We start from the raw sequence: 15,802 nt of genomic DNA, 5'->3' as shown, positions 1-15,802 counted from the left end.
AAGCCAACATTAATTCTTCCTTTTCAGCAGAATAGAGAACAGAAGCCCTGATCCTGCCCTGATCCTGCCCTGGTCCTTCCCTGGTCCTGCCCTGGTCCTGTTCTGGTCCTGCCTGGCCCTGCCGTGTTCCTGCCGTGGTCCTGTCCTGGTCCTGCCCTGGCCCTACCCTGGTCCTGTCCTGGTCCTGCCCTGGTCCTGCCCTGGCCCTACCCTGGTCCTGCCCTGGTCCTGCCCTGGTCCTGCCTTGGTCCTGCCCTGCCCTGCCCTGCCTTATGCTAGCCCTGCTTCTGAGGCCAGCCAGCACTGCTTCTGTTGGGAGGAGGCAAGGATCCTTCTGGGCAACTTATGCTCTGAAGGCCTTGGCTGGGCTAACTTCTTTGAAACCTCTTCCTGATGCATCTGTGCAGTGACTGAGGGAAAAATGACAATAGCCCATCAATGTGGAGTCAATAAAGCAAACTGCAGGTGGAGCTGAGGCTGTGTGTGGGGTGGGAAAAGGTTGACCTGGAAGATGAGGAGAGAGGAGGTAAGTTTTGAGGTGTAGTGGGGAGGAGAGGAGCCCTGGGGGCAGGTAGGTGATGCCAGTGTAGGGCTTCTCCCTGGGCCTCCCAGTGGGGCTGCTGCCTGGCTCTGATTTGCTGTGAACGCCTTTGAAGTGCACGAGACTCAAAAGCATGCCTGGGAAGAGTGCAGTTTTGCTGTCCTGATCTCAGAGCCTGAGTTGCTCGCTCAAGCCTGCTGTGCACCTGCTCACCTGCTGTATGCCAAGTCCACATGTCCGGGATTCAGCCCTGAACAAAGTAAATGTCACCCCCCTCTCTCCCTGGTCAAGGTCTTCAGTCAGGGAGACACGGCAGACAGCAGCACCTCGGGTTTAGGGTCAGTGGTGTGGGGAAGGGTCCTGCAGCATGAGCTCCCCAGTGATGGATAGGGGCAGGTGTCCCTAAGGAGGTCACCCCAGGAGAGAGCTGAGTGAAGCGAGGGAGGAAGCCAGGAATGGGCATCGAAGAAGAGTAGGCCGAGAGAAAACCATCACACCTGGAGGCAGGGTGACTTTGGTGAGTTCAGGAAGGGGTGGGCATCTAGCACAGCAGTGAAGCCCCCTTGGCACTCCTGCATTCTGTATTGGAGTGTGTGGTTCGAGTCCTCGCTACTCTACTTCCAATCCAGCTTCCCGCTGATGTCCATCTTGGGAGGCAGCAGGTGACCATCAAGTACTTGGGTTCGTGCCACCACCTGTGCTGGGACTCCTGGCTGCTGGTGTCGGACTTGCCTAACCTCACTGTTGAGATCTTTAGGGGGAGTGACGGGAGGGTGGGAGATGTAACTCTGGCTCTCTACTTTTTAGCTAAAATAAAAATAAATACATTTTAGAAAGTGAGAATGTCTGAATGGCTGAGGGGGCAGGTGGGTAAAGAGGATTGGCAGAAGAAGGTATTGGAGATGCAGGCGAAAGCCTCGCCCTGTAGTTCCATGGGCCTTGGCAGAGCTTGCATTTTATTCCTGGTGTGAAAGGAAGTTGTTGGCTTTTCGGGGGGGGGGGGAGTTCCTGATGTGCACTTTTTAAAGGATCACCCTTGGGACCCGGAGGAGGACCTATGGAGCCTGGACAGGTGGGAGCAGTGTTGGGAGGGCGTCTGGTCAGCGGCCCTGTGTACTGTGAATGGAGAACCCACAGAGGAGACTGCTGGCTTGAATGTGAGCCCAGAGAGGAGAGCCTTGTGGTCCAGGTCTTTGTCAAACGAGTGGACGGAGTGGTGCCAGCCCAGGGGAAGGGAAGGGGACTCGGGGAACAAATCTGCATCTGGAGGGTTTTTAAAAATGTGTTTATTTATTCAGCTATTTTTAAAAAGATGTATTTATTTGGATTGGAAAAGTAGATAAGATTTATGGAGAGAGAGAAAGATCTGTCCACTGGTTCATTCCCCAAATAGCTGCAATGGCCTGAGCCAGCAGCCAGGAGCTTCTTCTGGGTCTCTAACTTGAGAGCAGAAGCCTAAGGAATAGAGCCATCCACCACTGCTTTCACTGACCACAACAGGAAGCTGGATGGGAAGTGGAGCAGCTGGTACACGAACCGGTGCCCATATGAGGTGCCAGTGCTTGCAGGCAGAGGGTTAGCCTGTTGAGCCACTACGCTAGCTGCATCAGGAGAGGCATTGTTAGCAGGTGCAGAATTGGAACTTGAACCCAGGGACTCAGGTATGGAACACAGAAGTCCTGACCAGCAGCATAACTGCTGCACAAACTCCTGTCCCTGTGAGGGTGTGTTAAGATTGAAATATTGAGAGGGAGGGAGGGGAAATGGCATGGTGGCATAGTAGGCTAATCTTCCACCTGAGACACCAGCACCCCATATGGGCACTGATTCTAGTTCTGGCTGCTCTGCTTCCCAACCAGCTCCCTGCTTGTAGCCTGGGAAAGCAGTGGAGGACGGCCCAAGTTCAAGGCCCCTGCACCTGCATGGGAGACCCAAAGAAGCTCCTAACTCCTGGCTTCGGACCAACCCACCTCTGGCCATTCGAGGAGTGAACTAATGGATAGACGATCTTTTTTTTTTTTTCTGTAACTCTCTGAATTAACAGAAATAAATCTGGAAATAAGTTTTTGAAAGATTGGCCGTCCTCTCAGTTGAACCAGGCAGCAGATAGTGCGGTCTGTTTGTCGGAGACCTGGAGGCCAGGCACAGGTGGAGCCACACGGGTCACGTGATCATGTGCAGCGCTGAGGGTGGCCGGGAATGAGCCAGGCGATTCCCAGTGTAGGGTGTGAAAGAGGAGGTGTGGCAGAGGGAGGGAGGCAGTCCTGAGCATGCGTGCTGGTGTTCCTGACACTAGGTGTGTCAGCAGGAGGGCAGGACTTGGGTGACATCACCTCACATGAGGTCAGACTAGCTGAGCAAGAATCCTGAATTCATCTCTGGGCTGCAGGAAGTGAGTCCTTGGGGACCTCATGTGGCTGAGGACGCTGGCACCTGTCACCTGTGCCAGACACCTGGGCAGAGGGAGGAGGTGCTCTGGCCCTGGGGGAGGATCAGAGTCCTTATCAGCCAGTTGGTTCCATGGGAGGAAAAGCGGGAAATGTGGGTGGTGTGGCAGGAAGACCCGAGGATGGGCTCACCCTGGGGCGGGAGCGCAGGAACCCATGGGACTCTGGCTGCCTGGCTCTGAGACAGTGCCTCACAGTCGGGGCACTCCACAGTGTCTGCTGGGGCCGAGAGCCATGTCTTCTGACCACCGCGGGGCCCACCCGTGGGACACCGTGGGCCTCTCAAGTCCTGTACATAGTCACAGGCGTTGCATATTTCTGACTGTTGAAGGAAGATTGCGACCCTGAGAGTTTGTTCCTTCCTGCTTGAACCACCTGGGCTGGAGCTGATTAAATAGGCTGGAGCGTAAGAATGTGCCCACAGCTCATGCTGAAATGCTGATGGATGGCAGGAGATCCAGGACCCCAGGTGCTTGGATATGGGGTGTAAGTGTTCAGGGAATGCTTAACTGTTATCTGCTGCCACCGCAACACCACACAGCTCCCTCCTATGACCCACTGCCATCCTGGGTGTAGGAAGCTGTGTGATGTGTTGGGGTGACACCTGTGTATCGTGCGTGGCTGCTGAGCCACCGTGAGTGGGTTCCTGTGGCCAGAAGGTCAGGGCACAGGCAGCTCCTCTTCCAGGTGCGCTCACTGAGAGCCTAGGCTGATGACCCAGCATTCCTTAAGTGCACCTGTGTCCTGGGCAAAGGCCACATGCCGCCAGGAGGTGACTCAGTTCTGGCCAGCAAATGGCAGATACAGTATGGCCTCTGCTCCTGCCACATCTCTGTCCCCCCAGCACCCCTGTGCCCAGCCCTGTGTGGCACACTCTTCACGCTGCAGGCCTTTGAAGCAGTGCTCACAAGGGCGGCGTCTTCGTATGCACTCCACAGGGCACTGACATGAGCCGGGCATGGCCTCGTGGGGCTCCAGCTCAGCCGTCTCTCCAGGACATGGTCTGCTGTGAGATCATCACCTTTGCTCACTGGGAACTGGGTCGCTGGTTGAGTGGGGTCACCCAGACACCCAGGGTTGAGGAGCCACACCTAGGCCTGGCATGTCCCTCACCAGCTGCGTGGGCGCAACGGTAGGAGCACATGTGTGGAGCCCGCTTCTGACCTACTCCCGTCTTTCTCTCCCTGCTTAGCTGGCTGGAGTCGTCTTCCTCGGAGTTGGGCTGTGGGCATGGAGCGAAAAGGTAAGCGTCCTGTCCCACCCTTGCTCACCCTGCAGTAAGCAACTGGCCCCCAGCACACTCAGCATTGTTACCTGTACCCCTGACTGCCCCCCAGGACAAGCGATGCTTATGCAGTGTGAAGGGGGTGACCATCAGTCATCCCAGAACCAGCGCTGAGGCTGGCTGTGCTGGGCCGGCTGCAGACACCCCAGCCTGGAACCCCACTGAGTGTGAGCAGTGTGGAGAGCTGGCCGCCCTGGGCCAACCCTGCTGTGCCTTGTTGAGCAAGCCTCTGGACTTGAGGCTGCTGCAGGCCCAGAAGGAACCCTTGCAGCATGGAGCAGGACTGGGGTTAAGGCTGGGATACCTCCTGGGAGAGGGGAGGGGACAGGCCTTTACACAACCCTGGAGCAGGAGGAGACCACTCTGCCCTGGACTGTGGGCTGGAAAGGGCCTCCATGGCTGCAAGGCCAGGGCTGCAGGAGAGGACAAGGAAGGGGGCAGCTGCAGGAGGAGCAGCCAAGCGGGAGCCCCTGGGAAGGAAAGCCTCTTTTGGAACCTCGGGCCAGGACCCACAGTTACCGCAGTGGAGCCTGCCTATGCTTCCGGCAGGAGGAGGCAAGAGCACTTAAGTCTGCAGGCCTTCTTACTGTTGTTGAGGTCTGCCTTCCAGCCTGCACACCTTCAGTGACGTGTAAGCTCATAAATGGAGAGCTGGAGTGTAAAGATCGCTTTGCCCCAGTGACCTGGAAACCAGTGGAAGCTGTGACTCGCAGCGCCACCGTGTGGGCATCTCTATGACTGCAGCAGCCTGACAAGCAGAGCCCGGAGCGTAGCTACCCTGGCCACCTGGCCTGAGCTGGACTCCTGGTCCAGCTGTGCTTTTGTGCTTCCTCCTCTGACTGCTGCCCTGGTCACACGTATTGCCTGTATTTAAATTTAAGTGGTTTAAATGAAGCATGGGTCGAAATTCAGTGTCGGGTCCCTACCGCATTCCAGGTACTTGACAACACATGTGGGTGGCTGGTGGCTGCCAGTTTGGACGGTGCAGAGTAGGCCACCTCCCTCATCAGAGTTCCAAGGACAGCAGTGTCCTTGTCTTTGGGCATCCTTTCCACAAGAATGTTCAGACTGGGGCTATTTTCACCTCAGTGGTGTGGTGTGAAGTTGGAAATAACCAGGTCAGCCACCCACCCTGTGGCCCCCAGGCTTGAGGTAGGTTGGCATGGGCATTCTGCAGGCCTCAGAAGGTTCCTGGGGTCTGCCTAGTAGAGCACCAGGGGTTTGATGGGTGGGTCCCTGGGACCCCCTCTGGCCTGGCTTACAGAGAGGAAAGAAACCATGAGTACGTGGCTGCACCCCAGGGCACCCTTGATTTGTGTGTCTCCTCCCCCTCTCACAGGGAGTGCTGTCCGACCTCACCAAGGTGACGCGGCTGCATGGAATCGACCCCGTGGTGCTGGTGCTGATGGTGGGCGTGGTGATGTTCACGCTGGGCTTCGCCGGCTGCGTGGGGGCCCTGCGGGAGAACATCTGCCTGCTCAAGTTTGTGAGTGACTTGGGGTGGGCTCCACTGGACGGGACTGGGGGAGCCCCGTGGAGGAAAGACCCCCTCCCCCCCCCCGACACACACACTTTGAGCTGCTCCTCGCTGCCGGGGAGAAGCCCCTCTGGGTTTCTGTGGTGTTGCAGAGCGGCTGCACTCCCCTCCTAGCCCCTTTACCTTCACCCGGTAGCTCTTCGGGAGTTGTTTGCTCCTTACCTTTGCCCTTCCTGGCTGAGATCAAGCAGTGCTGGCGCTGTAGCATTAAGAAATCATCTCCCCGCTCCGGGGCCTGATCACCTGTGGGATTTGGACATGGAATCCTTAACTTCCTAGCACAACTGCCATGTTGCTCCAGGATCCGTTATATATTTAGATACAAATCCATTTTTAAATGCATCCCGGTAAAAATTTAAATAGCACCTGATGGAGAAAGCAGATTCTCATTTTTTGCAATGTATTATTTATTGGATGTGTTAGATCCTGCTTTCTCTTTCCGTGGACTTAATTAGAACATCAAGGCACCCATGCGCACACACACTCAATATTTTCTTTCCTTCCAGACTTCTCTTTGTCTTCAGATATGTTTGGCATCTTGTTTCTGTGTGGACCGAGATTGCCTTGTTTGTGTGTCTGCGTGTGATTTCCCTACCCCCCCTTCTGCTTGGTGGGGTTTTGGTCAAACTGGTCTTATATGGCCATTGATAAAGGCTTTGAGGCCTGGGCCAGCCTTGGGGTCAGTGGGGGCTGTGGCCCTGTGCCCACTGCAGACCCTTGCCAATGCTGCCACTGTTTGTGGTTGGGGCAGCCATGGTGTTGCAGAGGTCTGCATGCAGCTGACTGTCCCGTGTCCCCACGTGGAAAGGGCATTCACTGGTCGCTGTGACTCCTCCTGACCCGGGAGGAGCTCCCCAGGGAACTTGAGTGCCCTGCGTCAGCAGCGTGGCCGCAGACAAAGCCCGTAGTGGAGTGAGGGCAGGGTGCGTGCGGGGAGCTGTGAGATGATATTAAGCTGCCGGCCCTGTCCTCTGGGAGCTGATAGCCTTGACAAAGTCCACTTCCTGTCCAGGGAGAAGGGCTGCTGTGTGGGAAATGACTGGCGCGTTGACCTGGGCCCGTCTTGGACCTTTTCACGTGCTGTTACCAGTCGTGCGGGGAGTGCTGAGGGAAGGGGTGAGCAGCCCTGTGGTGCCTGTGATGGAATGCCGTCTCTTGGTGCAGGCCGTGGGGGGTTCCCAGAGCTTGCCCTGGGTCCCTGGGGTGCAGGGTCTGTGCCTTCTGCTGCAGGCAGCAGCTCAGGGTGTGATGGGCATGCGTGTGGCCAGGTGGTGAAGTGGTGGGTGATTGTGCTGTTTGCACCCCTGCAGTTCTGCGGTGCCATCGTGCTCATCTTCTTCCTGGAGCTGGCCGTGGCCGTGCTGGCCTTCCTGTTCCAGGACTGGGTGAGGGACCGCTTCCGGGAGTTCTTCGAGAGCAACATCAGGTCCTACCGGGACGACATCGACCTGCAGAACCTCATTGACTCCCTCCAGAAAGCCGTAAGCACCGTGGCCGGCGGGCGTCCCTTCTTGTGTTCTGTCTGTGCTGCCTGGCTGAGGCAGGCGTGGGGCTCAGGCCTCAGCAGGCAGGCTGGTGAGCTCACCGCTCTGCCTCTGCTTCGCTCAGCTCAGCTTCTCGTGTTGGGCTACCTGGTGGTCCCTTGGCCATCGTGGCCACCCTCCCACCCCTTGTGGGCCCCAGGTCAGCAGCTCTGCTCTTTGGCCGCAGCGCAGAGCTGTGGTGCTGAGAGTCGCTTCCGTGCGGGGTGTGTGACTCACACTGCCAGAGGCTATTGCAGTCCTGCCTCTTTGGGACCTTTTCCCCTTCCTGTCTGAGAAGGGCAGAGCTGCCTGGAGGAAGCAGACTCAGTGAGTGGGCAGGGTCAGCCCCCTGGGATCTGGCCCTGGGGGTGCCAGACACTGCCAGGCTCTGGCCTTCCTGGCCTCTTCCTGTGCGGCTGCACCTAGGGCTTGGAGCTGAGCCCCTGTGAGGAGCCTGTGTCCTGGCCAGCTCCCACTGTGCAAGGACCCTGTTTGATCCATGCTTGGCCGGAACACCCAACTCCTTGAGAACTTCTACCTGGAACTCTTGGGTTCTGAGAAGCAAATGTGTTAGAAAGCCCTGAAAAGATGTATTTGTTTGAAAGGCAGAGTACCTGATGTGGTGGGGAGGATATCTTTCATCTGCTGGTTCATTTCCCACATGGCCACAACAGCCAGGGCTGGACCAGACTAAAGCCAGAAATCAAAAGTTTCCAGGTATCCCTGTGGGTGCAGGGGTCTAAGGTCTTGGGCTATCCTCCATTGCTATCCCAGGCCATAAGCAGGGAGCTGGATTGGAAGTAGAACAGCCAGGATTTGAACTGGTACCCACCTAAGACAGTGGTGGCTTAGCATGTTGTAACATGCTTCTGGCTTTGTCCTAGCCTTCCCTGACACCTCTCCGTGTCTCTTCCTGTTCAGTGTCACAGTTGTCTCCTCTTTGTCATTGCTTGCTGGTCTCAGCACGCTTCCTCCCTGAATTGCCTTAAAGATATCATTTTCTCCATTGCCTTTCCAAAATGAACATGCGCACAGAGCTCCCTTGAGCTGTAACGTTAGGTCATTGTGGAAGCAACTGGAGCAGGTCTGGGATGAGGGTGGGAAGTGCGGGGTTTCACCTTCGACTGGTGGAAGCTCCAGCCCATCCTAGCCCATGAGGGCAAGTATGGCAGCCTTGCTGCTCTCGGGGTGGGGACAGTCACTTCACAGCAACAAAGATCAGATAAATGAGGATTTTCTTGGCAACAACACAGCTTAGGGGGAAAGAGGAGGGTGGAGGCTCCAGGCGCAGGGCAGAGCTTATTGAAGGGATCACCCATCACCCCATCTTACCTCATTCAGAGTAGCCACTGCACAGCTGGGTTTCCTGGATGAGAGGACCACCTGGCAGGGGCAGGGGACCCTCAGAGAGGAGAAGCTGGCCCCGGAGATGGAGGGTGATGGTGATGCAGGGAAGGCAAGGCCAGGGCAGAGGTACCCTGTGTATTGCCTAGAGGAGCTGCCCTGGGCTGCCTGGGTGGCCTTGCTCAGAGTGTGTGAGCATGTCGCAGGTGGCTGTGGGCTTTGATTTCCTAATGTGGATCAGCAGGTTTCATGTTTGTGTCACCAAGCCCAGTGGCCCAGCCTGGCTCACCACCCCTGACTGTTCTTGACTTTTGTGACTACAGAATCAGTGCTGTGGGGCATATGGCCCTGAAGACTGGGACCTCAACGTCTACTTTAACTGCAGTGGCGCCAGCTACAGCCGGGAGAAGTGCGGGGTGCCCTTCTCCTGCTGCGTGCCAGATCCTGCGGTGAGTCGCCAGAGCCGTGTACGATGGTATGCCCCAGCCCTGGGCTGCAGGGCTGCCCCCCTCCTCCTGGGAGCCCTGTTCTGCATGGCCCGCACTAGCACTCATGTTCTGGCTACCTCAGGCGCTGTCACCAGGGCCATCAGAAGATGTAGTGAGCCCTGCCCTTCCCGCTCCGTGCCCTTGCTACTCAGTGACTGCTGGGGCGGTGTGTGTGCACCTTGCTCTCTGGGGGACACCACCTCAGGGGTGAGGAGTTACCGTCTGCTCTTCACCTGCTTTCATTGCTGGATGCCAGAAACTGAGCTCTTTGTGGGGGCCTGCAAAGGGGCCACGAACAGAACCAGGCCCTGGTCAGGCTCTCAGTGCAGCTATGTCATGCTCTGTGCCTGGGAGTGCCCCAGATCATCCGAAGCTCAGGCTTGCTAAAGCTGCACAACTGGTATCGAAGCCCCCTCTGGGACCAAGATGTACGCAGGTTCAGCAAGTGTTGCGTCTAGCAAGTGTAGCTGTTTCCCTCCTGACACTCGGGCTGATGGTACAGGGCCCCAGTATGGTTTGCTGTGTCAGTGTGACCCATGAGCAGAGAGCACCCTCAGCTGAAAAAACCCGAACAAGGAATATGATTTGTGGTGGTGAAAGTGCCATGAGAATCAAATGCCCGTGTCCATGTGACATTCTGAAATGCAGCCCTACCTGTTCACTGTGGCATGTTGTCAGATTTGAGTGCTTGCCCTAGGACTGTGGGCAAGGGATCCGTCTCCTAGCCCTTCTCAGAAAGAGTCTGTCGAGCCCCAGCCCGGCCTGGGAGGGTGGCTGGTAGCGTGGCTGAGGGACGAGAGCTGGGATTGAGCTGTGACATTTCTAGAGGTACCTGCCAGGAAAATCAGCGTGACTAATTCTTCTGCTTTCCTTGCAGCAAAAAGTTGTGAACACGCAGTGTGGCTATGATGTCAGGATTCAGGTGAGAACCCCAGTGTGGACAGTTGGAAAGGCACTCATGTTAAGGACCCTTTAGGTTCCATTCCCTATGGTCTGACTCTCAGATTGTGCGCAAGTTCCAAGGGGGACAGATAAAGCTCCGGTGTGTTAGAATGAGGCTGCTGGAGGGTGAAGCCTGGTCCAGTTGGTGACTGGACGGAGATGGGTCTGAGGCTGGGCTCAGCCTACTCAGGCGTTGGGGATCTGGGCTTGGCTGGGAGAGTAGGCTGGACCCCATTCCCTCATATCAGTGCTTGGTCTCTTGGCCGAGGCCCCTGGGGCTGGGCTTACCTGGGAGACCGAGAATCCTGCAAGCCCTGCAGCTCCTCCCTTCACTCCCCTCTGTGGACTCTGGGTGTGTATTGAGCGAGTTGGCCCTGTAGAGGCCCCAAAAGACATGAGTCTCGGGTCCAAGCAGGCATCCTGTACTCGGACAGGTGATCAGTGAGGGCCAGAGGCTCAGACCAGAAGATGGGCCTCTGCTGCAGGGTTCTGTGTGTTGGCGCTCTGCACCAGCACCAGCCCCCAGGCCTCTGTGTAATGTCTTGTCCCTGTTGGAGTTCTCTAGGGAACCTGGGTGGGGACACGGTCTGGGTTGCAGCCCAGGCCACTCTGCTGTCTCCCTGCAGCTGAAGAGCAAGTGGGACGAGTCCATTTTCACGAAGGGCTGCATCCAGGCGCTGGAGGGCTGGCTCCCACGGAACATTTACATCGTGGCTGGCGTCTTCATCGCCATTTCCCTGTTACAGGTGTGTTCTGGGAACGCAGAAGACTGGGAGGGTGGCCATGGTCCTTCCGAGGGAGTTGGACCCTTGACATAGGCTTGGCCTGCCTGGGTGCAGTGCTGAGAAGCCAGCAGGAGAAGGGCATTCAGTAGGATGTCTACAGCTGGATGTGGTCTGACCATAATTGTTAAATGTTGCGCCTTGGCCCTGGATAGCCTGCCAGGGCTGGAAGAAGGCCTGGAACTTGGCTGTGTGGGGTTCTCCTGCCCCTAGCACCCAGATGGGCCCCTCAGGCTCCTGACTCCCCAGCCCTACGGCCCTCTGCCTGGGTGCTTTCCCCAGCAAGGATTTCCTCATTCCCTGGAGCTGGCTCTCACCTGGGGGAGGACATCAAGGCCAGTGGGTGGTGAAGCCAGGGTGAATGGGCTGGCACATGGCTGCCAGGAGAACTGGTGGGCAAGGCAGGGACCCAGTAATCCTGTAGAACCAGGAGGTTTTCCAATACTACCCGAGGCCTGTGGTCCCGAGCAGTCTTGGATTCAGCAGGTGCTGCTGTTATGTGGTGAGCACTTGTTTATTCAGGCAGCATGTGACTCTGATCTGACCTCAAGGAGGGTCACTAGGTGGGCCTGGAGCTGCAGCCATCTGCCCACATCGCCCTCCCTCACATAGTGGGTGTGTGCTGAGTGATGACAGAGGAAGACTGAGCAGTGGGACTGACAGAGGGCAAGGGGGCCAGTGTCAGAACAGGGCTGCCCTGCCCGTGGCACACCACAGGAACTGAGAGGGGAAGAGCATGTGGCCATGTGGCCAAGGGTTGTGAAACTCTTATGTGTCTGCTTATGCCAGGAAAGTGTCCACTTGTTTCATGAGTTTCCTGTTTGCCAAGATTGTGGCTTTAGAGTTAAGGCTGGCCAGCTTCAGGGTCAACCTCCATTTTCTTATGGAGTCCAGGCTTACCGAAAGTATTCAGGATGTGTTGTGGGAATCAGAGCCAGCCAGGATGCCCCAGGATCTGAGTGGGTCCCACCTGTGGGAGAAGAAGGCCTGGTTGTGGTGGAGGCTTGGCAGGTGTCTGTTGTGCCTGCTCTTGGCTGCCTCAGGGTCCTAAGGACGCGGCAGACTAGACTCCCAGATCCAGGTTTGTATCTGTTGGTCTCCTGTGCCCTGCCTTGGCCCAGCATCACAATCTCTGTGTCTGGAGCCCTGGCAGGACACTGAGGGAGCCCAGTGCAGTGGAGCCCTCGGCCCTGTTGCTCACAGCCGCTGACTCCCTGGCTCTGCTTGCAGATATTCGGCATCTTCCTGGCGAGGACCCTGATCTCAGACATTGAGGCGGTGAAGGCAGGGCATCACTTCTGAGGAGCTGAGTCACATCGTGGAGACCACCTGCGCTGCAGAGGAGGGAAAGCCAACATCCAGCCCTGTCTTCAGCAGTACCATGTGGACCCCCGGCGCTGCTGGCTGCTGCTCCAGACTGGCGTGCCTTCTTACCTGCTCACAGCCAGGACTGCCGCCTCAATGGGGATTACCCAGAGACAGAGACTGGATGTGGGGGTAGCAGCTCCGAGGGACAGGCGAAACTTCCACTGGCCGTGAAGGGGATTGGGCTCAGGCCCCTGCAAACCAAGTCCTCCCATGGGACCCCTTGCCTCTCCGCCACGGGCTTTGGGTCACTGGCACTGGCCAGGCTTGGGCAACACCAGCTCAGGGGCCTTTCTGCAACTGGGGACCCGCGTGGACTCTGGCCCCTGGGGGCGCTGTGGTGGCACACACTCATCGGGGTCATTTGCCAAGTTCTCAGCCAGGTCCCAGCACAGTGTGCTCGGACATTTGGGGACTGGTGCCCCAGGGGTGCCTCATTTGTCATCCCTGAGGGCCTCATAGCCAGGTTCCGGGGCAGAGCATGTCTCTGGCCTCAGCAACAGACTGCCTGATAGGAGCCTGGCCTGCGCTGAGAGCCGGCTCTCGTTTTCTTAGATGTGTAAATAGTTTATTTATAGGGGTAAGGATGTTCTCACACCATTTCCTTCTTCCCTCTCATCTTCCCCTCTCAACAGCCTTACACACTGTCCCTTTCAGTTCCCCCGAGTGTCCCAAGAGCCAGTCTGGGGCCTCTTTGTCCTTCCTGCCCACACACCATCCCCATCTCCCGGGCAGTGTCCAGGGCACCCCCCACCTCCTCCCCCGCCCCCCGCTTGGCCTCACTCTCTTCTGGTCTTGGTGCTACTGAAACTGTTTGCCCAGAACTTGAATCCTGACTCTGACACTGAGCAGCCAGGGAGCCTGGCCTGAGAGCAGAGCCAGCCTGAAGCTTTGAGGCTGGGGCTCCTATCCTGGCCGCGCACCAAGGGCCAGCCAACAGGCCCAGGCCAAGCCCGAGAGCCCACGCTGTGGCTGCCTGGTAGCAGGTATTTGTTTTCTCCCCTTGGGTGACAACTCCACCCACTGGGATGTTGGTGGTCACTGCCGGGACCCTTCTGAAGCTTGATAATTGGGCATGAAGTTTGTCTTATGCAGAGAATGGCACCGTAGGCGTGCATCCACTCCTAGGCTGCTCGCTGACATGCCTAAGTGGCAGGTGCTGGTTCTGTCCTCGTTGTTCAGGGATCGCGTGCTGCCCTCAGCCCTTGCCAGAGTGAACGTTCTTTGCCGGGAGTGCTGGGGGGTGTCTGCAGAGGATGCCAGTGATGTAGGTTTTTTGACTTGTTTTTTTACACATCTCTGTAGACTGGGGGGAAGAACAGTGCTTGTGGTTTTAGGAAGTGTGATGCTTCTCCTTGACTGCCAAACTCTTTTATGGAATTATATCTTTGTATTAATGCTGCCGTTTGGGTTGTTTTTGTTGTATTATTATTATTTTTTTTGTCTGGAGTAGACATGGTTTTAGGTTCTGTCTGTGTCCAGCTCTGGCCAGTTCTACTGATGCAAGTAAAATAGCCAAGGGATGAGGGATTGGAGTCTGGGTGCTGTGGCCTTGTCAATTGGTGTCCTGGACTTGCTGGCCCAGCTGTGACAGGTTCAGTAGCCAGTGTCTGCCTCCACCCGTGCCATTGACCCTGGCTGCCCCAGAGCAGCTGGTGGCCACAGACCCTTCCTGCCAATGCGCTGGCATCATGAGCTCCTGAGCAGCTCCTGCTGCCCCAGCTGTTCATGTAAGCCAGAGCAGGTGCTGGTCCCCTTTTGAGTACCTCACCAGGTCACACAGCTCAACCCATGATGAAGGCTGGTCATAACATTTTCAGAGCTGTGTTGGTGTTTTAACGACTTCACAAAACTTGATGTCCATTTTCAGCTACCTCCTTTGACGCTGAGTTGTTGGGTGACCGAGGATATGGGGGCCCACATGACAGTCTCCCCCAGCCCTGAACACCCAGATGCCCCATACTGGCCTGCCTGAGTCCCCACCCCTTGTCTGGAGGCTCACAGGTGACCTCTGTTCTTCCCTCCTGTCGTTTCCACGCGTCTCGTGTCCCCTCCTCCCAGAACTGCCTCTTCCTGTTGCTGGCCTTCCCTCTCATCCTGTGAAGCTGCCATGTTCCTATCACTTGCTTCCCATTCTCCCCCTGGCAGCCTCTGCCCACTACACACAAGCTATCAGACCCACAGCCTCTCTCAGGCTCTGTAATCACTCTGGGTCACCTTGTTCTTCATATACCTGTTTCTGGGGCCCACACTCACTAGGTCTCTGACCCTCCCCATGTGTGCTGCTCCGGCCTCAGCTGTGGGTACGGGCCTCCCCCTGCTCTCCTTGCTGCTCTCCAGGAAAGGACTATGGTGTGACCTTGGTTACTCCATGTCAACTGTTCCAATTCATGGATGCAGAACTTTTCAGGAATCCAGGATGTGCTTGGAGTCAGGAGTTAATAAACTCATTCAGTTGCCAGCCATTGTCCTACTCCAAGCCTGAGACTGTGACAAAAGTAGGGAGCTGGATGGTCTGGGGGTCATACTCTGTGAGCTTAGTCCCCTAGAAGCCTGGTGCTGCCAGCCCAGAATCCAGACTCAGAGTTGAATCAAAATGTCAGCTGGCGAGCAGAACCAGCACATAAGGCATGCCTGAGCAGGGCCATATCCTGTCTGTCACTGGGCTCTGTGGCCACTATTAGACTACTGGAGAAAGAGGGAAGGCACTGGTAGCCCTTGCCCCTGCCATAGGACCCATGGGAGAACTTAATGTTGCTTACATGGGGCAGAGGTCCTGATCCAGGGGCAGCAGGCTTGCCTAACTGTTAGGCCAGAGCTACCTGTGGGTGACAGATGTCCTGGCTTAGCATGAATAGGGAATCTCCTAAAGCAGAGTTGTTGGGGAGGCTCTGCTGCTAAGCAGTGGGATTGGCCATAGCCTTCTCTCCAGGTGGAACTTGACCTAGACTACCTGGATAGTAATAGACTAACTCTTGCAGAGATGGGAGGGCCTTGGTCTCAGCAGGAAGACCCTCTCCCCACAGCTTTGGTTGTTGAGATTGGTTCCTATTTGAAAGATCCAGCAGAGCCCTTCCACCTGCTGGTCCACTCCTCAGATGCCAGCAAGAGCAAGGTCTGGACCAGGCCAAAGTCAGGAGGCAGAGACTGCATCTGGTCCCCTGCACAAGTACCAGGGACCCAAGCACCTGGATGGACCGTGTTCTGCTGCTTTGTCAGAAGCATTAGCAGAGGGCTGGATGAGAGAGTAACTGGCACTTCAACATGGGATGTGGCCTCACAAACCATGGCTTAAAGCCCTACCTTGATATTAGGTTTTTGCTTTTAAGATTTATGTATTTGAAAGACGGAACCATTGAGAGAAAGAGGAAGAATCTTCCATCCATTGGTTCACTCCTCAAATGGCTAGAATGGCATGATCCAGCCAGAGCTGAAACCAGGAGCCGAGATCTCCATCCATTTCCCACCTAGGTGGCAGGTGTCGGCACTTGGTCCACCCTCTACTGCCTTCCAGGCTCATTAGTGGGGGGCTGGGTCAGACTTGGGGA

The 15,802-nt window shown here is 56.5% G+C and overlaps 1 protein-coding gene across 1 annotated transcript in view; it reads left to right on the top strand.

Annotated features, from left to right (window-relative positions):
• TSPAN14 (tetraspanin 14) overlaps positions 1-13,657 on the top strand; it is a 51,088-nt gene extending 37,431 nt beyond the window's left edge. The window contains exons 3-9 of the mRNA XM_040970482.1: positions 4,181-4,231; positions 5,613-5,759; positions 7,121-7,291; positions 9,001-9,126; positions 10,043-10,087; positions 10,734-10,853; positions 12,120-13,657. Of these exons, the coding sequence (XP_040826416.1) occupies positions 4,181-4,231; positions 5,613-5,759; positions 7,121-7,291; positions 9,001-9,126; positions 10,043-10,087; positions 10,734-10,853; positions 12,120-12,191 (732 nt within the window). The 3' untranslated portion in view covers positions 12,192-13,657. The remainder of the gene's footprint in view (positions 1-4,180; positions 4,232-5,612; positions 5,760-7,120; positions 7,292-9,000; positions 9,127-10,042; positions 10,088-10,733; positions 10,854-12,119) is intronic.
• The last annotated feature ends 2,145 nt before the right edge of the window (positions 13,658-15,802 follow it).

Source organism: Ochotona curzoniae, unplaced genomic scaffold (assembly GCF_017591425.1).
Source record: "Ochotona curzoniae isolate NIBS_2020 unplaced genomic scaffold, NIBS_Ocur_1.0 scaffold_4763, whole genome shotgun sequence".
Classification (NCBI taxonomy): domain Eukaryota; kingdom Metazoa; phylum Chordata; class Mammalia; order Lagomorpha; family Ochotonidae; genus Ochotona; species Ochotona curzoniae.
Note: the sequence above shows the minus strand (reverse complement) of the source record. Positions and strands in the feature narration are given on the sequence as shown.